We start from the raw sequence: 26,387 nt of genomic DNA on the forward strand, positions 1-26,387 counted from the left end.
CTCTATGAAGGCCCTGTAGCCAACACTCTATGAAGGCCCTGTAGCCAACACAACGGAAGGCCCTGTAGCCAACACTCTTATGAAGGCCCTGTAGCCAACACTCTTGGAAGGCCCTGTAACCAACACAACGGAAGGCCTTGTAGCTTACACTCTTGGAAGGCCCTGTAGCCAACACTCTTGGAAGGCCCTGTAGCCAACACATTATAAGGCCTTGTAGCCGACACTCTATGAAGGCCCTGAAGCCAACACTCTAGAAATGCCTCTGTACCAAACACTCTTGGAAGGCCCTGTAGCTTACACTGTATGAAGGCCATGTAGCCAACACTCTATGAAGGCCCTGTAGCCAACACTCTAGGTAGGCTCTGTAGCCAACACTCTAGGTAGGCTCTGTAGCCAACACTCTAGGACGGCCATGTAGCCAACACTCTATGAAGGCCCTGTAGCCAACACTCTATGAAGGCCCTGTAGCCAACACTCTAGGTAGGCTCTGTAGCCAACACTCTAGGTAGGCTCTGTAGCCAACACTCTAGGACGGCCATGTAGCCAACACTCTATGAAGGCCCTGTAGCCAACACTCTATGAAGGCCCTGGAGCCAACACTCTAGGTAGGCTCTGTAGCCAGCATTCTTGGAAGGCCATGTAGGCATCACTCTATGAAGGCCCTGTAGCCAACACTCTTGGAGGGCCCTGTAGCCAACACTCTAGGTAGGCTCTGTAGCCAACACTCTTGGACGGCCATGTAGCCAACACTCTATGAAGGCCCTGTAGCCAACACTCTAGGTAGGCTCTGTAGCCAACACTCTTGGACGGCCCTGTAGCCAACACTCTATGAAGGCCCTGTAGCCAACACTCTAGGTAGGCTCTGTAGCCAACACTCTAGGTAGGCTCTGTAACCAACACTCTATGAAGGCCCTGTAGCCAACACTCTAGGTAGGCTATGTAGCCAACACTCTATGAAGGCCCTGTAGCCAACACTCTATGAAGGCCCTGTAGCCAACACTCTAGGTAGGCTCTGTAGCCAACACTCTAGGTAGGCTCTGTAGCCAACACTCTTGGACGGCCATGTAGCCAACACTCTATGAAGGCCCTGTAGCCAACACTCTATGTAGGCTCTGTAGCCAACACTCTAGGTAGGCTCTGTAGCCAACACTCTTGGACGGCCATGTAGCCAACACTCTATGAAGGCCCTGTAGCCAACACTCTATGAAGGCCCTGTAGCCAACACTCTAGGTAGGCTCTGTAGCCAGCACTCTAGGACGGCCATGTAGCCAACACTCTAGGTAGGCTCTGTAGCCAACACTCTAGGTAGGCTCTGTAGCCAACACTCTAGGTAGGCCCTGTAGCCAACACTCTTGGTAGGCTCTGTAGCCAACACTCTATGAAGGCCCTGTAGCCAACACTCTTGGACGGCCATGTAGCCAACACTCTAGGTAGGCTCTGTAGCCAACACTCTAGGTAGGCTCTGTAGCCAACACTCTTGGACGGCCATGTAGCCAACACTCTATGAAGGCCCTGTAGCCAACACTCTATGAAGGCCCTGTAGCCAACACTCTATGTAGGCTCTGTAGCCAGCACTCTAGGACGGCCATGTAGCCAACACTCTATGAAGGCCCTGTAGCCAACACTCTATGAAGGCCCTGTAGCCAACACTCTAGATAGGCTCTGTAGCCAGCATTCTTGGAAGGCCCTGTAGGCATCACTCTATGAAGGCCCTGTAGCCAACACTCTTGGACGGCCCTGTAGCCAACACTCTATGAAGGTCCTGTAGCCAACACTCTATGAAAGCCCTGTAACCAACACTCTATGAAGGCACTGTAGCCAACACTCTTGGACGGCCCTGTAGCCAACACTCTTGGAGGGCCCTGTAGCCAACACTCTAGGTAGGCTCTGTAGCCAACACTCTAGGACGGCCATGTAGCCAACACTCTATGAAGGCCCTGTAGCCAACACTCTTGGAGGGCCCTGTAGCCAACACTCTTGGAGGGCCCTGTAGCCAGCACTCTAGGACGGCCATGTAGCCAACACTCTATGAAGGCCCTGTAGCCAACACTCTATGAAGGCCCTGTAGCCAACACTCTAGGTAGGCTCTGTATCCAACACTCTTGGACGGCCATGTAGCCAACACTCTATGAAGGTCCTGTAGCCAACACTCTTGGAGGGCCCTGTAGCCAACACTCTAGGTAGGCTCTGTAGCCAACACTCTAGGTAGGCTCTGTAGCCAACACTCTTGGACGGCCATGTAGCCAACACTCTATGAAGGCCCTGTAGCCAACACTCTTGGAGGGCCCTGTAGCCAACACTCTAGGTAGGCTCTGTAGCCAACACTCTAGGACGGCCCTGTAGCCAACACTCTAGGTAGGCTCTGTAGCCAACACTCTAGGTAGGCTCTGTAGCCAGCATTCTTGGAAGGCCATGTAGGCATCACTCTATGAAGGCCCTGTAGCCAACACTCTTGGAGGGCCCTGTAGCCAACACTCTAGGTAGGCTCTGTAGCCAACACTCTAGGTAGGCTCTGTAGCCAGCATTCTTGGAAGGCCATGTAGGCATCACTCTATGAAGGCCCTGTAGCCAACACTCTAGGACGGCCCTGTAGCCAACACTCTAGGTAGGCTCTGTAGCCAGCATTCTTGGAAGGCCATGTAGGCATCAATCTATGAAGGCCCTGTAGCCAACACTCTTGGAGGGCCCTGTAGCCAACACTCTAGGTAGGCTCTGTAGCCAACACTCTAGGTAGGCTCTGTAGCCAACACTCTAGGTAGGCTCTGTAGCCAACACTCTAGGTAGGCCCTGTAGCTAACACTCTATGAAGGCTCTGTAGCCAACACTCTTGGAGGGCCCTGTAGCCAACACTCTAGGTAGGCTCTGTAGCCAACACTCTAGGTAGGCCCTGTAGCCAACACTCTAGGTAGGCTCTGTAGCCAACACTCTAGGTAGGCTCTGTAGCCAACACTCTTGGAAGGCCCTGTAGCCAACACTCTAGGTAGGCTCTGTAGCCAGCATTCTTGGAAGGCCATGTAGGCATCACTCTATGAAGGCTCTGTAGCCAACACTCTTGGACGGCCCTGTAGCCAACACTCTTGGAAGGCCCTGTAGCCAACACTCTAGGTAGGCTCTGTAGCCAACACTCTTGGAAGGCCATGTAGGCATCACTCTATGAAGGCTCTGTAGCCAACACTCTTGGACGGCCCTGTAGCCAACACTCTTGGACGGCCCTGTAGCCAACACTCTTGGAAGGCCCTGTAGCCAACACTCTAGGTAGGCTCTGTAGCCAGCATTCTTGGAAGGCCATGTAGGCATCACTCTATGAAGGCCCTGTAGCCAACACTCTTGGAGGGCCCTGTAGCCAACACTCTTGGACGGCCCTGTAGTCAACACTCTAGGAAGGCCATGATATAAGGTACAATGCTTAGGCTTAATAGACTCTTAAACGAGAGACACAAATTATACAAAACAACTCAGACAGACCCCACATGCATCAACATTTATTAATTGTTTGGGTAACTGCCATGGAACGTCTAAGCAACGTTTAATGCTGTACGCTCGTGCTTCAGCTCGATTCCCCCCACGAGCAGGACGCCGTCAAGCTTACGAGACTGACAACAGCACAACTACCCCTTCTCCTGACTCAAACCTCGCGAAACACGTGCTGGATGCAGACAACACCTGCTACCTCAGATTCACGTTAGTTTCATGTCAATTACTATTACAGTCTTCCACATCTAAGAAAACAATTACTGTATGTTTCAACATCCACAATACAGCAAATGATAATTCGGTTAGTAGAATTATGATTATTTTTTGGAATAGTCTGTAAAAAAACACCAAAAAATGACATGAGTTTTTGATGAGTATTAACAATGCTACAGATAATGTTAGAAGACAACAAAAAAGATATTTGTAAAATTATAAAATCAAGTTAACAAAATATTTTTTCTATAAGGTATAAACAAAAGAATAGAATGGTTAAACAACGTTTTAAAATGCTTATAATATTATTACCATTATCATTATCATAATTATTATTTTTATTATTATTATTATTTTTATTATTATTATTATTATTATTATTATTATTATTATTATTATTATTATTATTATCATAATTATTATTATTATTATTATTATTATTATTATTATTATTATTATTATTATTATTATTATCATAATTATTATTATTATTATTATTATTATTATTATTATTATTATTATTATTATTATTATTTTTATTATTATTATTATTATCATTATCATTATTATTATTATTATTATTACCATTATTATTATTATTATTATTATTATTATTATTATTATTATTTATTATTATTATTATTATTATTATTATTATTATTATTATTATTATTATTATAACCATTATCATAATAATAATTATTATTATTATTATTATTATTATTATTATTATTATTATTATTATTATTATTATTATTATTATTATTTTTGATGTTTCAGTTGAAAAAATGTACCATTGATATTTAAATAATGTGTTCATTTTAATTGAGACATTCAGGGGGAACCTCCATTAGTTACAAACACTCAATTCAAAACGGAATACAGTAACATTTTTTTTTTTTATCAGGGAACCTCCAAAAGTAGCCAACGCTAATGTCAAGATAGAATACCGATTTAACCCTGTACGAAAGCAGTGGATTCTGTTGGCAAACTTCACATGTGACAAAGGGTACCGCCTAGTGGACCAACACACGAGTTACTATTACTGTAAGGATTATGCCTGGGTTGCTGAAGAGGCCCCGATGTGCGAACCAGGTACCGAATGGTCATAATTGATAGAAATGTCACACATTTATAAAGCTTGAACTTTATTATTTCCACTTTCAATACTACCAGTTTGATGGTAGCAATATCATATAACCGTTTCAAAATAAATCTAAACAAATGAGAGTACATCATACATGGGCGTAGCTAGCCCCATCCTCCCCCCTCCTTGGGAAATTTGAAAACCATGGTGAAATCTGGTTCATTCTGGGTGTTCAGAGAGGTGCTTTATTTAGAACTGGAAAATGGATAATTTTAGAATCATGTAGTCAAGTATAAATACTGAAACTTTATCTGATTGTTTGGATTTCTTTAGTCAGAATCATGTTGATTCATCCGCGTACTCGCGTATAGGCAGCTACGCGCCCGAGTCATAATAGCACAACAGATATGTTACCTACGAATAGAAATTATAGATACAGATTGTAGATAATAGATTTACAGCCGACCGAATAAGACAAGTGAAAAATAAATTGTTCAACTAACACAGTAATTTCGTCGTTCGTTATTATCATGTTAAAAGAACACATATCGTTTCCACAGACACCGAAGCCGTTGAGCCATGCAAGATCAATAACGGAGGGTGCTCGCACATATGTGTAGACCATTCAGGGGGCCGATATCACTGTGAATGTCCCCGAGGTTACGCTTTGGGAAGAATGCTGGCGAGATGTTTTGGTAAGCTAAAGTTACACACTGGTAGTACGATTTAATTTACTATTACAAGGGAAGTAAACGCTATAGCGGTTATGATGCAAGTGAAGACTGATCGCCTACCTTATTCTTTGGACGTGTAAACCGCTCTACGTGTATAGCGCTATTAATAGTGAAACGCGGAAAATTTGGTTTAAAATGATTCACAGTATCAGCTATTTAGGCGTTTTAAGATTTTCTGACATTGTTCAACAGCATACATTCATAGTTATTTCATGCTAGATCGTTGATATGAGTGACATATGCCACCAAACAGGAGTTCATTCTTATCAAATTACTGTGTTCAACATAAACTCAAACAAGTTTCTTCTTTTTAAAGACAGTCCCCTTATCACCTATCAATATTTTGTGAACATTAAGTATTGCTCTCTTCGCTTATTTGAGACAAAGTAAAAACACACAAATTATAAACAAACATTTAACAACGTATTCGTAGATTCAATGCCAGCTCAAACCAGCCGTTAACTTTTAAGCAAAATTTTTAACTTTTGACCAAAAACGCCTGTTTATATGTAGAACGGTTTGTTTTATTTACCTCATGCCAACACAAAAATGTGAGAGGCATATAAAATTGTCCGTGTCCGTGTCCGCATGTCTGTTCGTCTCGACCTACTTACGTCCAGAAATCTGGTGGTCAACTTTTCGGGAAGTTGCTTGAAACCTCCACAGACGACTAGGCACCATGTGCAGATGACCATAGCAAATCGAGTTTGTGTTTTACAACTAGAATTATGATCCTTTGTTATTAATATAGTCCCAACAACCAAGTTTGAAGGTGGTGTATAGGATTCGCCGTGTGAAGTTATTGCCCTTCGTTACTTTTTATTGTCCGGAGCATAGGTTAAAAACGTCTTGATATTTTTCTTGTGTATTTCATATAATGGAACAACACAATAAGAGGAAGCGCAGTGAACAAGAACCATTTCAGCTAATTACAGAGTAAAGACTCTGTTCCTTTTGGGCGTAACTTTAAAAACTACTGGATGGAGTTTAATATAACTTCATACAATGGTAAAGCACAATGAGAGAAAGTACAGTGTATAAGTTATTGCCCTTTGTAAGTTGTTCACGTCCAGAGCATAACTTTAAAATAACTACATGGACTTTTATAAACTTTCCTACAATCGTTAAGCACAATGAAAGGAAGTGCATTGTATGATAAACATAACAATGTCTTCACTAATTACAAAATTAATGCCCTTTGTTACCTTTTCTTGTCAGCAGCATACTTTCTAAATTCCCAAATTGATTAAATAAAACAGCATTCCTTGGTAAAACATGGTAAGTGGAAATACAAAGTACAAAAACCTTAACTATGTCTTACTCTATAATGATAGCGTTATTTCCCTTTGTTACATTTCATTATTTGGTGACAGCAGTTTAATTAAAACTTATGGATGTTGATGAATACAAGGATTTCAAACAAAGGTGGTTTGATTGTATTCCATGTGCATTTACACTGCTCTTTTGTTTATTTCTCTTCAATTAATATTGTGTTCCTTATCAAAACTCGAAGACTTAACATCTATAATAGATTGCCATGTAAGCGTGTGTTAAATAAGTTATACCCTCCGCAGCATTGCCATTTTTTTTTTAAATATTTGACTACCATTTCCTATCAGGGCGGCGTTCGGGGATATTAATCACATTCAGGTATAGCTCTGGAGTCTAGTTCTCCATCTTACTCCATTTTGAGTAATTGCTTCAACTTATACAGATAAATTTCCATCATGTGGAGATTACCTCAAAAGGATAATTTATATGACATTTGCTATAATTATGGCCCTTTGTTTTTTTCTCTACAAATAGTATTGTGTAGGTTGTATCGAATGCTGATTCAAAACTTCCATTTCGCTGACTATGACACATAATTACTTACAAAACGGCATTAATGTGATAGAGACACGAGTGTGACGGGTCCTAAGGGGACAATTCTACATGTGGTGGGAATCAACAGCTAAACATCGATATTCTTAGTATGCTTATAACATACATGTCAATATTTGTTTATAGTGTAAAATATGCGTTGATGCAGAATTGTGGCTACACTTCATCAATAAAACGCGATAATTATTTGAAATTAGCATTGAATGAAGAAAAAAAACCCTCTGATTCTCATTACTAGAATTATTTCAAAGTAACAGTAATCTTTAGTTGAAATATTTTTAGTTTTTAATACATGAATACATTCAAATGTGTCAAGTAAATCAATGCAAATCATGGTTCTACATGTTTAAATATGAATCGAGTCGCCACAACAGAAAGCCTTGACCGAAGCGAGGACGAACACTAGGCCACATAAATACGTATTCATAGCCCACTCTTCTGTACTCATCAAGTGCTGTTGTCGGGGACGACTGCTGTGGTGTGTTGTCGTGTCATGCCTTACAAAGATGTATTGGTATTCCTGTCTCAAGCCCAGTCTTTCTCTAATATTTATTTGGATTGTTGACGATAATGTTCTCTGTCTGGCCATTCCCGCCAAATCAATGTCATTGTCAACTCTTAGTGATATATTCTTAATCTAATTTAGTGACAATATTGGCGACGTGATCAAAATACGAGCGTAGATGTCGAGTTCGTCTATATATGGCATTCTCCAAGAGTGCGTCTCAGTGGTTCATCATATTGCTGCTAAATATGACGGAATCTCCTTTGTCAACAATTTAAAACAAGAACACACTCTCAATGACTAACAACATTTATATTGACGGCACACGTCAACCATGGTACTAGCTTTTGCCCAAGAATCTCTTGATGTAAAACGGTTTGTTATTACATCACTTGATTGCTATTCCATGTGGGTGTGGTTGGAGCTTTAGAAAGTTTTAAAGTCGGGGAAAAACAACTGCAAGTACTTATGTTTAATTGTAACTGCAAGCCGTATAGTGTCAAAAGTAACTAAGATCCTGTTACAATATAACCCCCATAATTGTGTTGAAAATTAACATTGAATGACAAGTAAAAAAGCACAATGGTTCTAATGAACTTCAATCGTATTTCAGTTTAAAATCGTTTAATATAAAATGCATAATATAATGCATATTTAATCAAATGTTTTATTACCGTTAAACATAGTTTACGTGACTTGAGTCATCTGAGGACCTTCCCCGTTTCCATCGAATGAAGCAGTGCTTCACAGAATACAAAGGCGAAATTAATACGAATTCATTACTGCCGCTTGTGCCCTCGTCAAGTGTTGTCGGAGACGAATGGTGTGTCGTGTTTTCGTGTCCTGCCTGATATTAACGGAGGAATTGTTAATGTTACGACCACCAAACGCATCAGAGAAAGAGACATCAGCAACAAACTTTAAACAACATAATAATGTATTTACTATCATTTTAACAAAAGTTATTGAAATGCGTTATCATTGTGTTTATACCATATGATAAATTGTGTCATAATTGCTTCGTCGGAGGGCAACATTTTGCTTTGAATGAAGACTTTAATCAAAGATATAGAGGATATTTGTTTATTTCAGTGTAAGATCGTATTTTATTTCACGAGTGTCATAGAAAAAACATATTTTCACGAGTGGCGAAGTCACGAGTGAAAATATAGTTTTTCTATGATCACGAGTGAAATTAAGTACGATCTTACACTGAAATTAACAAATTTTCTGTTTCTTTTATGCTTATTTTCGGAGTTTTATTTGTTTTTAGGTTATTTCTTAATTACCCCCTTTTTTGAAAAGGGTGTTATTCACGCCGCTACCCATGGGGCGCCCCTCACGCAAAATTATAGCTGTCAACTTTTCTATTTCCGGTTTGTTGAGAAAAAGTTATCTGCTATTCATTCTTATAGTTTATTATTCACTCGGTTCTTAGTGCAAAGCTTTTATGAACAGTAATCAATGTTTATAAGTGCACATATGTTCCAAAAATAACGAAAGCACTTTTATTTTAAGTGGAGTATGAATACATAACCAAATTACAACGCCGCCATTTAATGAATTAAAATTTGGAAGGTCAAATGTGTTAGCAAAACGAATGCGGATACTCACGATGATGTTATCTGTCCAGCCATTCCCACTGAATTTTGGTGATTGATTCTAAATATAATTAAATGACAATATTGGAGACGTGATCAAGGTACAAATGTCTCTCTACTTGGCCAATATCCCCCAGGGATATCTTACTACTGGACAATGTGCTAATACCTTTTCATAAGTAATTTAAAACACCCATTAACAGTCGATTCTTAGATTCAATAAAATAGTGGAAACTACAGGGACTCGATGTCAGCTGAAATAAGCCATCACCAACCATCGGTACCATTGGTATATTAACCAGGAGTATGCCGTTGGGTATCTCATTTTTAACAATGTTTCTTATTCTAAACAAAGTTATCGCTTACTCGCTTCTGGAATGCTTGAAGAACCAAGCACTCAAACCGCCGATATCAAAATTATGAACCGAAACATTATCTTCATCTAAGTATATATTTTACTATATTTTACTCCCACTTTTCATAATATTAGTGAATGGTGTAATGAATAAAATGATAAATATAATCGTACATACCAGGACGAATGGATGAAGTTGATCTTTTACAATATTTGTAACTACATTTGTATTGTATTTGTCTTCATGGGCCGTATGGATTATTGTATTTAACACCTTTTTCCTCTTCATGTACACTAGTTATCAAAGAAAGAATTTAATCAGTTTATACAATGGACACGACGGGGTCAACCAATAAAGTTCATGTCGAATCGCCGACTCGTGAGGTCGCTCGTTTCCAAACGGCGTTTTTGTCGTACCAATTCGCGTCCTAATCGATCCATTATAAAAACAGTTAAACACCTAACAACAAAAAATGGAATGTTTTCAATCACAACATTTGTTTTTTTGTACTTGTGCAGATATCAACGAGTGTAAGTTGGACAACGGTGGATGCAATCAGACTTGCTCTAATACTGAGGGCTCGTTTCTCTGTTCCTGTGAACCGGGTTATGTGGCCTCCGGTCAGGACTGTTTGGGTAGGATCTTTTTTATATAACAGTATAAAGTGTTTAGTCAAAATCGATACCAGTACTCGTTTCTTCCCATGAACTGTTCTCGAGTGCGTCTAAATATATATCAGATCAGTTTTATTATTATTATAATAATAATAATAATATAATTTTACCTTCAGAACAACTTTATATTTACATGATTCACAAATGAGTTTGATAGACAAGATCAAATAAACAACCAACTGTCCTTGACGTTATTTTTGTTTTAAAAGTCGAGATTTTGAAATTAATTCGAACTGTACATGTATTATGATGTTTGCTTTCGCGATTCGATTTTCAATTCCGCTTGCGCTTCAACTTCAGGTGGACCAAGTCTTGTTTCGGCTTTTTTTGCATATTGTGTCTGTTTTATATTTGAATAACAGCGTATTCCTTTCGAAGGTCAAACGATTAGAACCTCTTGTGAATGAATAAACACATTATTGATTGTAAACTTGTATTCGATGAATCCCTTTCTGGAAAAGTGCATGGCCGTGATCTTGTTTAGTGCATTTAACAATATTTGTCTCTGTAAAAGGATTGATCACGGTCATATATTATACAGTAATAGGATTTATCACAATCCTATTATGTTTTGACAATGTGCACTTCACGGATAAAATAGAATCCTCTTTTAGTATTGATTTAGTATTCTGCAAATCTTTTTTGTAATGACCCCGAAAACGCGCTTATCCAAATCCCACCGTCCGACCGTGCGTCTGTACATGCATTTCTTACGTATGTTTGTTTATTATGATAAAGACTGTTGTGAGACTTAAGTACCGCAAATCAAAATCAGATATCTTTAGATCAACTTTTTGACATGACAAAATAAAAGAATTAAAGCGCCGGCGGTTAAAAAATTGGCAGTTTAAAATATTACGAATTAAAATACCAGTTTAATTAAATACTTTCATATGTTTGCATGTTTAATGTGAATAAAAAAGCTAGAGGTAGAATAAATGAAGAGGAACCAAGGGGAACAGATTAGTATAGATATTTACGCAAGAAATGGACGTGTGTTGATTTAAAGTCCCTGCCTTACATTACATACCACAAAAATGTCAAATCTATAGTATAATCACGCTTGTCGCGCCTTTAAATATTTTCAGCGCTTTTATTCCCTATTTGAAAATTGCTCCTTAAACGTGTATTTTAATGTGATGTCTCAATCGAAAACGTAACAAAATAAACTCCTTAACCTCATTGACATACCCCCTTAATAGGTTAGCCCGTCGTTGAATCCGTTCGTTTTGTTTCTGTCCATGCTGTAACTTTGTCGTTTCCGGGTGTGAATTTGAAAGAACCTGACACAGATGTAAGATACATAATGGCGAAGTGTCGCGCACAAGCCCAACGTCTCTAACCTCAAATGTCAAGGTTATACTTAAAGGGTTAAGTATAATTGGATGCTGCTGATATGCCCATCGAGAATAGGTGGCCGTGTACGCGCTGTAAATTTATCATGTACATTGGTATCTTGAAATACTCTTTCCTAGATGGCTGGCTCATGAAGATCTTGTATCGCTGTATCGCTGGCTAGACCCAAGGGTCCTTGTAATTCAGACCTTACTGAGAGGTTTACCATTTTTACATGTTGCATTTATTCACATTTAAAAAAAGTGGGACAGGTGTGGACACATAAAGGCTACGTGTTGAGTGCACGGTCAACTTCCCTTACTCGAAGGTCACATTAAGAGGTCTTTCTTTACGGAATGTTGCATATATGCAGTGTATGGATATTTGTGTCCGGGTTGTAAGTTTTAAACGCAAGAGATGGTGAGTTGAAATGACATGACACTGATATTTTGTCACATAACGACAACATGTCCTAATCGGTGGAAGTGTCGCACGTGCAATTCCCAGTTTTCTATTTTATAGTTCATCACCCGCCCACATTTAAAGTCACTAATCACGGTGTTCTGCATATATGCTTATAGTTTATGCTAGCTCATTCTGAAATAGGCATATTCCATTGATCTGTCTGGCACTTCGGGGGCATTCGTCACTTACAGTGACAGCTTTTGTTTATTATCATTATATATAATGAATGACATGCTATGGATGCAAAAAATAGTAAGTCCTTCTATAAATTGAATGTTGCTACATTCTTGCTGGCACTCCTCAATTTGTATTCTCATGTACAATTATATTATTTATTTTCTTCTTTTTTTTCGTCGATGATAAACTTATTTATGTTGTTAGCCAGCTCTTCAGTATTAATAAATGCTGTGAACAAACTGTATTTAGCGTTTGTTTATGTTGTGAGTCAGCTGTTTTAACAATTGTTGTATGCCAGCCGATGTTTAAAGCCATCTGTTGCTATTGAAAGTATATGTTGTTAGCCATCTGTTTTGGCGCTTATATATGTTTTGAGCACTTTTTAGCAATGATATATGTCCTAAGCTATCTGTTTTAGCGCTTGTTTATGTTTGAAGCACTTTTTAGCTCTGAAGTATGTTGTAAGCCATCTGGTTTAGCGCCTGCATAAGTTTAAGCACTTGTTAGCTCTGAAGTTTCTTGTGAGCCTGCTGTTTTATCGCAGATATTTGTTGTGAGTTGGCTGTTTTATCGCAGATATATGTTGCGAGTCAGCTGTTTTATCGCAGATATATGTTGCGAGTCAGCTGTTTTATCGCAGATATTTGTTGTGAGTCAGCTGTTTTCCCCTGATATATGTTTTGTGCCTGTTGTTTTTCCCCTGGTATATGTTGTTCGCCAGCTGTTTTCCCTTGATATATGTTTTGTGCCTGTTGTTTTTCCCCTGGTATATGGTGTGTGCCAGCTGTTTTTCGCCTGTTATATATTATATGCCAGCAGATATATGTTGTGAGCCAGCTGTTTTATCGCAGATATATTGTTGTGAGTCAGCTGTTTTATCGCAGATATATGTTGTGAGCCAGCTGTTTTATCGCAGATATATGTTGTGAGCCAGCTGTTTTATCGCAGATATATTGTTGTGAGTCAGCTGTTTATCTCAGATATATGTTGCGAGTCAGCTGTTTTCCCCTGATATATGTTTTGTGCCTGTTGTTTTTCCCCTGGTATATGGTGTGTGCCAGCTGTTTTTCGCCTGTTATATATTATATGCCAGCAGATATATGTTGTGAGCCAGCTGTTTTATTGCAGATATATTGTTGTGGGTTGGCTGTTTATCGCAGATATATGTTGCGAGTCAGCTGTTTTCCCCTGATATATGTTGTGTGCCTGTTGTTTTTCCCCTGAAATATGTTGTTCGCCAGCTGTTTTCCCTTGATATATGTTGTGTCAGCTGTTGTTTCCTGATTAATGTTGTGAGCCAACTTTTCACCCTGATATATGTTGTGTGCGAGCTGTTTTCCCCTGATGTATGTTTTGAGCAAGCTGTTGTCACCTGATAAATGTTGTCAGCCAGCTGGTTTCCCCTGGTATATGTTGTGTGCCAGCTGTTTTTCCCTGCTATATGATGTTAGCCAGATGTTTTCCCCTCATATATGTTGTGTGCCTGCTGTTTTTCCTGATATATGCTATGTGCCAGCTTTTCCCCCCTGATATATGTTGTAAGCCAGCTGTTTTCAGGAGTACATTATTCTTGCTTGAAGATGTGGATGAATGTCGGAGCGATTTTCATGACCATTGCATTGGCACCTGTGTTAATGTTCGTGGCTCTTATCGTTGCGACTGCAGCAATGTTCCGGGGTATCAAGACTCAAGTGATCAAAAGTATTGTGTAGGTTAGTTATTTATTGTAATCTAACCGACTTGAATGAGTAACTTCAAATACTTAATCAAATGTCTTGACGTAGTGATGAGTAATGTATGAAATTAACATTCTGTTAAATTCTGTTGCAATAATTGTCAAAAAATAAATAAATTTTATGCCAAATGCCTCTGGAAGCATGCTTTATAACACCAGGTTTTATTCAATATCTGAATAAATAACCTGATATATATTTTGAAATATTGACTTATGACTTGCCTTCCGACAAGAGACATTTATGGAATTAGATATTTTTTATTTCAGATACAAATGAATGTCTGCAAGAAAATGGAGGTTGCACTAGTGTGTGTGTTAATACGGTAGGCTCGTTCAAATGCAAGTGTTCAAAGAAAGGGTACACATTAGACACGAATGGAAAGGATTGTGTCGGTAACGTGTCCTTGCTTTATTAACAATTAGTTTAAGCCCATGCGTCTGTACCGAATATAACAACTCTGTTATGGATATGAATTTCACATTGCCTTTAGAATGCAGTCTTACTCCCAAATAAGCAGTTCTACAATTAAAACAATTGTTAAAACTAACCGAAACGGATAAATAATTGTCGAAAACAATGGTGCTTATGAAGGATATGTGTTTAATTTAAAAGAAAGATGCTGAAAACACGATATTGGTACCTTATGAGACGATTGTTGATCTCCCATAATCTTTTAGGACCAACCAGTCATTTAATATTTGTTCGTTTTAGCTATTACATACACGGCTACATTTTTTTTCTCAGTAATTGATATTTTTCATCAATGCATTATTTAGTAAGTGGTTAAAGGGTTATCACTCAAATACGAGTATCACTGTGAAGCAATCAATATCTGGCCGTAGAAACATGATTACGTCCCTTAAACTGTTTTCCTTCTATATCCACGAGAACATTCGCCATGTGAATTTGATATATCATTTTATATCTATATTACCGTTAAATCCACTTATTCAGATGTCAACGAGTGCCTACGTTATTCGAAGACAAAGTGCAGACACGGTGTTTGTGAGAATTTAGATGATGGATATAGATGTATTTGTGACGCCGGCTTTCGGTCTACTGCGTCTGGGAGGAAATGCGTCGGTACGGTCATCACATGCATGGTCGGTACGGCTATCACATGCATGGTCGCACATTGTCTTGCCTCATGAGCTGGACAATATTGTCGCATGCGTCAGAAGGACAACAAACAGACTGGTCATTAATGTACTTGAAAAAATGTCATCATATACATTAAATGGACCATAATTGTTTATATATACCAAGGTTCATGTTGGATATTTGCCTGCAAAGACTAATCAATATTATATTTAGACATCAAAACTAATGGTCAAAGTTTATTCTTATGCATGCAATTGTTAATAGCATTAAACGTGTCCCTGCATGCCATTGCTAGATATATTTAAAAACATATATTTCATGATATTTGCCGTTATGAAAATACGACATGAACATGAATAATATTTAAACTAACGTTGACTGGAATATCTTTTTTCAAACATTTTGAAGTTTAAGTGATATTGTTTCCCAGAAGTGGATTTTTTGCCAACATGTCTTATTTTACTATATTATATTTCTAGATGTTGATGAATGTAAGGAGCACACTGGGGGTTGCAACCAAGTGTGTGTCAATGTTCCTGGAGATTTCTATTGTTCCTGTAATGCTGGATTCGATATTGGAAAAGATAACTTGACATGCGAAGGTAGAAATAAAACGTGATGTGCTGTAAGACTGTTCGACACAAGGACAAATTAAATACTACAAAAGATAGATCGCAATAATACTGATCTAGACATAGAATTTAGAAATGAAATACTAATTGACATATTAAATGTACACACACTGATATATGACTGCGTTTAATACGGAAATAACACTAATATACAGGCATTGTTTAAAAATTCATTTATTATAAGTATAACTGTTAAAATCTATTTTTCTAATGTAAAGCACATTTGTCTTTCACAGATATTAACGAATGTGGCATAGGGAACGGAGGTTGTGAAGATGTATGCATCAATACAGCTGGTTCCTACCTTTGCGAATGCTCCATGGGAATGAAAGTTATCTCAGAAGACCGACATTCGTGCGTCTGTATGTTGAACGTTTAGTTGGGTATCATTGAAGAGCGAAACTGTGTTATTTCCTTGATTTTCTCAATCATGTCGGTAACAAGATATAAATTATTTAGTACATAAATACTCACTGTGTATTTAGTATTGCTAGGGTATGCGGTGAGGCCTCTGGACATATTCCTATAGTTTCCCAAAACAGAGAAAAACATTCTTTATTTTGTTAGTATTTCGATTTTCCCCTTTAGTCTGCGACGAAAAGAAGTTTTACGACAGCGCAACATCTGCCTGTGTGCCTTGCCCGCCACATTCAGTCGTTGATGATAGTTCAAATGCTACATCTGTATCTCACTGTCACTGTATTGATGGCTTCGAAAAGCAGCAGGGATTTTGTGATGGTAATCCGTATCTTTAAATATTTAGCATATTAAAAGACTTTTTTATATATTTATTTGCCCTTTTCAATTTATAAGAAATATTAGCAAATCTCTGCTTCTAGAAACTTCTATAAAAATCGCTGTATTACGAAAGAAAGAGAAACAGATGCGTAAAAAACGGCAATATATTTGTTTGAAGACATCTAATAGATAATATGTTTAGTTTTCAAAATGTTTACTGGATTATAAACGGCAAGTCCTACTTTTTGAAACACGTGCTCAATTCTAGACAAATATAGTAAGAAATGTATACTCCTGAATTATACCGAAACATTCATTTTTTATGAGAAAATTGATAAAAAGAAGATAAATCATTGTTTTGTGGCAGCTCAATTATCTTGAATCTTTATGATTTTAGATGTAGATGAGTGTATACAAGACAAATTGCAGTGCAATCATCTTTGTCACAATACACATGGGTCTGCATATTGTTCCTGCCATAGCGGATACCTTCTGGAAAATCAGACTCGTTGTGTTGGTAAATAGCCATTAACAGTACGAATACATTTATCAAGTTATTAATAAATTGATAGTTGACAATTTAAGTGATGTATGTATCGTCCAGTTAAATGCGTTCATTCAGACATTCTTAACTTGTAATGTTTACGCTTCACTTGTGATGTGTATGCAAACATGCATTAATTTTACCGCCCTCTGCGCCATAGCCTTTTCGTTTATATAGATTGCAGTTTCCTTATTCTGTTCCCGGTGTCAAACGCGCATCGGCCCCAAGGAATAAGGAAGTAAATTGCTTTCAATTGCAGATATTGATGAATGTTTCGAGGAGCGGTCGTTTTGTGAGCAGAACTGCACCAACTCAGACGGAAGCTTTTCATGTGCATGCATGCAAGGATATTCGCTGTCTGCAGATGGTCGCGAGTGTATTGGTATGTTAACCTTGGAGATGAATGTTAATTTGAGTTCTTTGAAGCGAAAACATACAATTACTTGTCCAATATTGCAATATAAAGTGCACCTGTTACATGCTTTGAAGCAAACGAGCAACAATGCTAAGATCACTAAGTGGCAATAAGTTCATAAGATAAATGATAAACAAACAGGCAAGATTACGATTATTTACATTAATATCAACCTACAATTTACAAGGAAGTGTTTGTAGAACGGTATTAGGACCGTCCAATTGTCAGATTTAAATCAATACCTTTTTGACAAATTTAGACAAATCTTTTGTTATAAGAACAATATTTATGTTTGCAGATTGCCTTTATTCAGCAAGGAGTTTCGATATGGTGTTGTGCGGTTGCTTGTCATACATTTATAAACTGTCAACGGCAGAAATGTGAATAGGAAACCATTTTAATGTCACATTTATAATCGATTGAAACTTCGATATTTTTTCTGGTTTAGATATAGATGAGTGTTTCGAAGACGATATAGAATGCGAACAGTTATGCATCAATACCCCGGGAGGAGCCCACTGCGAGTGCACTAAAGGATATACATTATCCAATGACAACCAAACCTGTAACGGTATTAAAAAAAATTTCAATCGAAAATTCAAAACAATCGATAAAAGACAATAGATATCATAAAATAATAGATTAAAAACTCGTCGCTTCCAATATATATTATTTCTACAACAACGCATAAAGGCGTTTAGCCAATAACGTCCAGAAATTGAAAAATTAAATATATTTTTCAGTGATAAAGTTATAGATTTTACAAGTAAACAAAGTTGTATGCATTTGGTGCGATAACAGTGTTTATCGATATCATATCATAGCTTACTGACGGTTATAGAATACTACTATGCAATTTATTTTAGCCTCCATTGGAATTTATATATTTTATATACGGTAGATTGCTTATATTCCTTAATATTTGCGATTTCATCTGGTTGTGCTTTCCAAACTATTGCGTTTGTAGACAATGACGAGTGCGAGGCAGGTACCCATGTCTGTGCCGATGTATGTATTAACACGCCGGGCTCATACTCGTGTGAATGTCAAGACTATGGTTTAAAACTATCGTGGGATCTCGCTTCATGCTCAGGTATTAGTATTATGGAATACGCTCGATCTTTTTTATTTAACATAAACCAAAGCTACAATGAGAAATTTCATATAGTTGAGAGCGTTTAATAAAAACAAATACCTACTAACTAGCATTATGGGGTTAACATACCATTACTACTATTTGTCTTTTTTGCCACCACTTATTCATTATTTGATAATATTTATGATTATAAGCCAAGTAGCCTGTCGGAAAATAGCTAATTGAGCTAATGTCTCTTGTTATGATGTACCCAACTTTGAATAAAGATTCTAGTATCTTGTAAGTAGCCATCATTTACTTTAATAGCGTTCAATTGGCCGAACAAAATGCACACACAATATTATGCGGTGTTATCAAGAAAATAAATGTCTAAAATAAAAAATAAATAAAAGAAGAACAGTTCGAAAGATAATTTGTATACTGGACAGTATGTCAATTTTCAAATGAATAAAGACATCTCAGTGTTTGTTAAGAAAACTCGGCTCATTCAAAAGACGTAACTAAAAAGTGAACATATTAATTACAAACAGTCGTTCATGTGTCCAGGATTGTTCAGTAAGCTCCGACGTAATTTCGTCTTTAATGCAGGCGGAAGATTTCAATATAAAATTTCATTCAGTTAAATGGGATTGAAAACGTTTAAAAACTATGTGCATTTCGTAGCTTATGTCATAAAACTCGGAAACTATTATTGGGTGATTAAAAAGACAGACAATTTACTTAAATAAAATATTTGAATGCATGTGTATTCCTTTTTTGACTTGACGCGCTATGTTGTTTTTTTACTTGATGCGCTTTATTTTTGTCTGCTTGACTTGTCCCTAAAATTTCTAATTCTCGTGATAATTGTTGATTTATTTTGTTTACTATATACTTATAATTCTAAGTTAAAGTTGCGTACGTGCAAATACACTCATATCTTTGCAGACATTAACGAGTGCATGGAAGGCGAGAACAGCTGTTCTTCTCAGTGTATCAACACATACGGGTCTTACACGTGCGGATGTGATTCGCCGGGATATCGTCTTTCCAGTGATCAGAGTGCATGTGAAGGTATGGATCTACTTTTTGTTTAAGCATTAACAAGGGTGAGCTTGGGCTGGAGTGACCGCCTCACATCCTGGATCTTTTTGGTTCAAGCCCCACCAAAGGAACGCTCGTTTAGCCCCTCAAACGGGGCATCAGTTATTGTTTCTATCTAGGACTTGGACTCGATAGTGATACCCATCACCTTTCAGCTGTCTTCTTAACCGAGCATACTTTTATGTACTGGCATGTACAGGTGCTTACACAAGCGTTATATGCCCTGATCAACGGTTCAACTACTTGCGAATGAGGGGCTCTGTGTACGTTGTAGTAAAAAACAGTCTTTATAAAGTCAGCATGCGTTAGTGACCTTTTAATATGAACTCGTTTCAGATACGAATCACAAAAGTGTATTGTCAATTAAAGTTGTATTAACTACAGCTGAAAAGCAATCATGATAGTGTATTTGAATAAAAAATGTTTTTTTGGTGTTATTATCTTTCATTTTGTTAAAAAAGAAAATTATATGAAAAACAATGGTTGCTAAAATGAAATGTAGGGTGTTTTAATTGTCTTTCAATATGCAGGTTTGACCTTCAGAAATTTAATTGCAAATATTATTTCCTAAAACATGTGCGTGCGATGTCAATAGGCAATTTCTCCTTGTAAATAGAAATTTGTTCCTGCATTAAGATGTATAGACAAGCGAAATTGAATTTGTCTTTATTTGTTGTCACTTTTCTGGAAATGCATTCAATATTGGCAGAAAAGGGACGAGTGCAAAAAATAAATGAATTCGTTTGAAACGACAAATTGTCTACAATGTCTGATGTTATCGACCATTTTCAGTTTGACGTTTAGATACAAAGTGTTGCATAAAACATTGATTGACATAGCTTAAAAAGTGATGAATAAAGCTGATTCAAAAGATGACAACAGAACAAAACTTATATCCTTATGCCTATGTTTCCTGTATGTATGGAACACATCTTTGTACATTTAAAACACAATTATTGTACATTACATACCTTCTAATAACGATATTTTGTGTTATACCGTTCAGACATTAACGAATGCGAAGACCCCAGTACAAACAAATGTGATGACATTTGCGTTAACGTTCCTGGATCGTACCACTGCACGTGCAACCTCGGTCACGCTCTTGTTAGCTTCAATAGATGTGATGGTAAGGTTTTGGATGACATTGCTCGACCACAATGTATGTGATGGTTCCGATGTATACGGTATAATATTTATCATTTTTTTGTTTAACTACTGTAGTTTTTCTCTTTAACACAACGCATTGGAAACAAATTGCTGTGAACAGTGATTATATAACGAGCGTGAATTTCTAAATTGATAAGTCGTTTATAATCAAGTTTAGCAATTTTATATATTGCTTTATTATTGTGAAGTATTCACTTAGTTGGTTTCTCAAATAAAACATGTTATGTTGTAATATGTACACAAATATACAAAGCGAACCAATTCTTTTTATAATGGGTCAAAATATAAAAAATAGAACTATTTAAACCCTTTACAAATAGCAGTGGAACGCGTATGATCATTATCGGTTAACACCAAAGACTAGCAAATAGGCAGCTTGACAAGGCAGCTGTACACTGCGGATCGACAGACGTGAAACTGAAAATGAATGCGTTGCATATTTGGAACTATGTAATTGAAAATTCTTACCTTTTATCCAGAATGTTCAAGAAATTCCTACCGAGATGATACGGAGATTGAATGCAGGGCGTGTCCAACGGGATTCTATACTGAGCAACGTGGCAGCACTTCAATTGACGACTGTAAAAAAGTATAAAACTAGATTACATGGAAGATGTACACGGTGTTATGTGTATGGATTTATATAATCAATAAACCATGTCAGAGAAATGCTTCGTTTTTTGGTGCTTTTGTTCGAATAGGACATCAGTCGATGACGATTAACGCATGAAAGTCGCCTTCCACTCCATCAAATATTATGTTTAGTAGTAGTCTTTAGAAACGAAAAATATTCGAAGACATTTCTGTTTAAATGTCGTACAGTCAAATGAATTAAGTGCATTGACTTTATTTTCTTATTGCTTTAATTAAAAAAATAACACAAAAAGTTAGGCTGATTATTGCAAACAGTTAGTTATGTGGTTGTATTAGTTTGCTGTTTTCGTTTCTTCTAAAGGACAACCCTTCCACAAATCAGTTTTGTAGCTGCAACCTTTGGGCTATGAAATTAAAGGCATATTCGGCTTGTTCATCTGTTTCTAGATTGCATTAATTGATAGAATTGCAGATGAAAATTCAATTATAACGATTTGTAAGAGCTGGTAGGGCTAAGCCCTTAAGTCACAACGGCGGAACGTTTCGCAGCCGAAAATAACTTCAACAGTCGACCTAACAGGTTATTGTGTGATAAGTCTCTCATGTGTTTCCTAACAGGGTCCACAGTTATATAAAAAAACTTCAGAAACAAAGCCAATCGTCGATAGTTTGAACATTAACCCCGTTAAACGGCACAGGGTCAACGCCAATGACTTAGAACACAAACACAAATAATCACATACCAGAAACATGGAACAACAACACACAATTCAACAAACAACAAACTACATACAAGTAAATAATAAATTAAACTAGAGGTGTTTATCAAGGATTGTTAGGAACCGGCTTGAAACGGTCAGTAAAATGTTAATTTTTACTGGGGGTTAAAGTAGAAAGTGTGCACAACCCCACTCTTAACCCAACAATCCCGAATAAAGTAAAAACGTAAATGGTTTCCATACAACCATGTGTGTGTAGGCAACTGCTTGGCGTGGTATCGGCGGTACAATTAAAGTGTCGCACAGAAGTGACCGATGTACTTTGTGGTATAGGAAGGATCATTCGTTCAAAATGTATATTATTCAGTCTTTATATCGGCTGCTTATATATGTTGAAGATTTTATTAAGGGCCATCCAAAATGCAAAAGTGGGTGGGGAAAGTCAATCTTTGAAATTTTAGAAAAATAAATGTTTAACAATGTTTTGAGGAGCAATTTTTTTCAGGAGTAGAGTATACATCCTTTTCGTCTTGTTTTGGGGTAATAAAGAGTGGAGCAAATTTTACAAAAGAAGATTTTATCAAATTTTAGATTAAAAGTCGTTTGCATTTTTCGGAAAAGTATGTCGACAATATCAATATATGTTTATGTCAAAATGCTCCACACTACCAAATCATTGATGTCTTATGGTTTCTTGATGATATAATTTTGCAAATAAGAGAGATATTCAAGGAACTAATGCAAACTTATAGATTGAATTCATTTCCTGGTTACAAAAATGCATATATCTGTCTTAAAATAGCTTCAATTACCGGAAAACTGCAAGTCATTGTTGATTTAGCAGTCTTGACTATTTTGACATAAAACAAAGTAATTTTGAAATTCCCGTTAAACTGTAAATGCCTTTTGATCTGATAAAATCTTGCTCAATTTATTGTTACAACTACACATAGAGACAACGAATGTATATGTTTTGCTTGCTAAATATTGAACCTCAAAATAAATAAAAATGGCTTTTAAAACATTTATGTTTTAGTCCTTCATACTGACATTTGCACTGTGGAATGCCCTTTCTGAGAACTTGTTTCCAAATCCGAACTGCTTTGGTCAGCGTTTACATCAAACCGACAAAAATGCTAAAAATCCGAATATGTATAGCCTGTTTCGGACAGCAGAAAACAATCGACATCCATCGACAAAGTTTAAAAACAAAATCTACCTTGCTTCAATCCTGCATGAGTCTAAAGAAACCATATAGTTAGCTGATGCGCGCAGATGCACTAATGTATTCCATTAAATACTTTACAACAATGTAGTGTTGAACCAAGTCCATAATAATTTAAGAACTTCATTTAACAAAATGGCAAATAAATGTCTGTTCCGATGTGGCTTAGGGGATAATAAATCAATCTTCCTATATCATTTCTATTGAATTGTAACTCATGTTCAGATCTAAAGTCAGTGACCTCTTGAGACGAATTATATACATAACGGCATATATTTTAAGCTCGATTTTGAAGAAAAATGACACGGTATTGTCATGTGTACACATGTTGCCAGTGCGAACATGTATAGCAAAGCCTATAAATCTTACTCACTTACATACCATGTTATGTTCTTCTGACAAAAACAGACCAAGAACAGACGAGCGTTGGCTTTCAGTCCGCTGCGCTCTTGTTCTCTTTGTCTAATTTCTATATATTTCCATATGTCAAATTATATGTTCCAGAGTAGTAAGCTAGTAAGGTATGAACAGTTATCACATTTCATAAACTGAGGCATTGCTAGACTAAATTAGTTGTGTATGCTTGTCCTTCTAGGTGATCGTTAGGAAAGCCCCCGTAGATTCGTTTTATTTTCGGATGCCCTTAAAAGCCTTTTCCGGTATATTAAAACATGTTTTCTAAACAATGCACATCGTTCGTACATGGAGGTACGCCAAAGGTTAGTATCATTTTTTGAAGTATTTGTTTTCCATTTTTCTAGCAATGCTTGCTTCATCTTCGTAACTGTCATTGAAAATGATAATACCTGAACACTGATGACTAACAGCTAATAAACAGTTCAATAAAATAGCCATAATCAGCCAGTGCATGCCCACTGTAACTCGTCTCTAAAATATGCGAGGACTTGTATATGAAAAATTATCACTATCTGCGACTGGATGTATATTCTCTGTGGTTATTATTACCATGCGTCTCTACCATCATATAAAAGGCTAAAACCGCAGTTTAGTAGATCTAACAATACAACCATGAACATTTTTCAAAAAACTGATATTTAGCTCCATAGTTCCTAAACATGGCATGCCTTTGAACGACCTTTGTATGTGCATTAACTATTGAAAAGAAAAATGGATTTGCATCCGGTTTCTCAATATATTTTATGGTACTTTTGCTTCGTATCAGATAGGAGCAAGTAAACACTAAACAAGTACGTAATAAAACTAATACAATTTAAAATCTAGGATATTGATTTTATGTAAAGATGTAACATTTTTAACTTGCCCGTGGCTGCCAAAGCGCTAATCCGATTTTGTTTTATCTGTTAAGCTATTTTGATAAATGTGCGGTCTGTCTGTGGTCTTGTATGTTCGTGTCTCTTGTTCAGTGTCGTTCGTGTCCTTCCACAGTGCCTCTTGACAGGATAAAATTTGAATATTTAACTTCTGGTCATCTCCCTGTAGATTTCATTATTCTAACCATTCTGTTTTTGGATATTCTTGCTTCTGTTCAAATTAACATGCAAATAGCAGACTTCACTCACGCAATAAACACACACAAAATAGTTCAAATGTCTTCATTATAACAAATGTTGTACAACACCATTTCCTTCAGTATTATACCTTATTATATAGCACTTGTATGTCCATGTGTTGTTAAATTTAGTCTTTAATCATACTCCGAGGTGGTGTTATTACTAATGCAGTTGGTCAATTCTTCCTTAGTATGGTACCAATTATATTTACCACCTGCAGGAAACGTAAATCCTCATAAATTTACATTTTCCGATAGAACATGCAAAAGTATATAATTTTTTATAGATATAAATGCATTTTCAGAAATAGTATCCTTTGTAGTAAAAATGTCTATATAAGTTAAAGATATGCATGAATGAGTGACTTTTTATCAATTAAATATGAAAACTTGTCCCATGCCAATAGCAAACACGTGTTCTTAATTTCAATATTGTATAAACTACATCTGAATGCAATTCTGAACATTGCAATTTGTTAAAAAGCATTTATTTTCATCATGTGTCATGTTTTATTTTGTTAAAAAATAAAATCACATTAAAATGCTTATTAAATGGTTGTTAAAATGGAATGTAGTGTGTGTTTTATTATCTTTCAGTATGCAATTTCGACCTTCAGAACTTAAATGTCAAATAATCTTTCCTAAAAGAAAAGTGCATGCAATGTCAATAGGCAATTTCTCCTTGTAAATAGAAACTTGTTCCCGCATTAAGATGTACAGACAAGCGAAATTGAATTTGTCTTTATTTGTTGGCACTTTCACCGAAATGCATTCAATATTGGCAGAAAAGGGACGAGTGCAAAAAATAAATGAATTCGTTTGAAACGACAATTTGTCTACAATGTCTGATGTGTTCGAACTTTCCCCATTTGTCATTTTATAAATAAACAGAGTGCTGCATATTCATTCATTGGAATATCTGTAAATAAAAAATGCAAAAGAGTATGACATCATTTCCAGAAAAACTATATCCCTATGCATATTCCTGTATATATTGCTTTATCATTGTTAAATATTCACTTTGTAATAGCTAACCCTAACTTTGTTTCTTCAATAAACCTCGTTATATTCACAAATAAATATTACGAAGCTAGCCCATTTTTATAATGGGTCAGTCATATAACTATTTGAACCCTTTACATTGGCCAAGGGGAACGCGTATGATTATTATCGGTAAACACCGAAGACTAGCAAATATAGCGGCTTGATCTGGCAGCTGTACCCTGCGGTTTGGACAGACGTGAAACTGAAAAAGAATGCGTTGCGCTAAAGCACTGATCATTAAGTCGATACATTAT

The 26,387-nt window shown here is 36.7% G+C and overlaps 1 protein-coding gene across 3 annotated transcripts in view; it reads left to right on the top strand.

Annotated features, from left to right (window-relative positions):
- Positions 1-21,691, top strand: part of LOC128227426 (fibrillin-2-like) — a 58,670-nt gene extending 36,979 nt beyond the window's left edge. For 2 of the 3 annotated variants that reach the window (XM_052937952.1, XM_052937955.1), the window contains 17 exons: positions 3,552-3,681; positions 4,595-4,782; positions 5,335-5,469; positions 10,373-10,489; positions 14,086-14,217; positions 14,508-14,633; positions 15,196-15,348; positions 15,822-15,944; positions 16,211-16,336; positions 16,563-16,712; positions 17,110-17,229; positions 17,516-17,638; positions 18,120-18,242; positions 18,639-18,764; positions 19,695-19,820; positions 20,857-20,979; positions 21,500-21,691. In XM_052937952.1, the coding sequence (XP_052793912.1) occupies positions 3,552-3,681; positions 4,595-4,782; positions 5,335-5,469; positions 10,373-10,489; positions 14,086-14,217; positions 14,508-14,633; positions 15,196-15,348; positions 15,822-15,944; positions 16,211-16,336; positions 16,563-16,712; positions 17,110-17,229; positions 17,516-17,638; positions 18,120-18,242; positions 18,639-18,764; positions 19,695-19,820; positions 20,857-20,979; positions 21,500-21,615 (2,237 nt within the window). In that variant the 3' untranslated portion in view covers positions 21,616-21,691. The remainder of the gene's footprint in view (positions 1-3,551; positions 3,682-4,594; positions 4,783-5,334; positions 5,470-10,372; positions 10,490-14,085; positions 14,218-14,507; positions 14,634-15,195; positions 15,349-15,821; positions 15,945-16,210; positions 16,337-16,562; positions 16,713-17,109; positions 17,230-17,515; positions 17,639-18,119; positions 18,243-18,638; positions 18,765-19,694; positions 19,821-20,856; positions 20,980-21,499) is intronic. The other variant, XM_052937953.1, reaches the window with a different exon arrangement.
- The last annotated feature ends 4,696 nt before the right edge of the window (positions 21,692-26,387 follow it).

The sequence above is a fragment of the Mya arenaria genome, chromosome 3 (genome assembly GCF_026914265.1).
Source record: "Mya arenaria isolate MELC-2E11 chromosome 3, ASM2691426v1".
In the NCBI taxonomy this organism is placed as follows: domain Eukaryota; kingdom Metazoa; phylum Mollusca; class Bivalvia; order Myida; family Myidae; genus Mya; species Mya arenaria.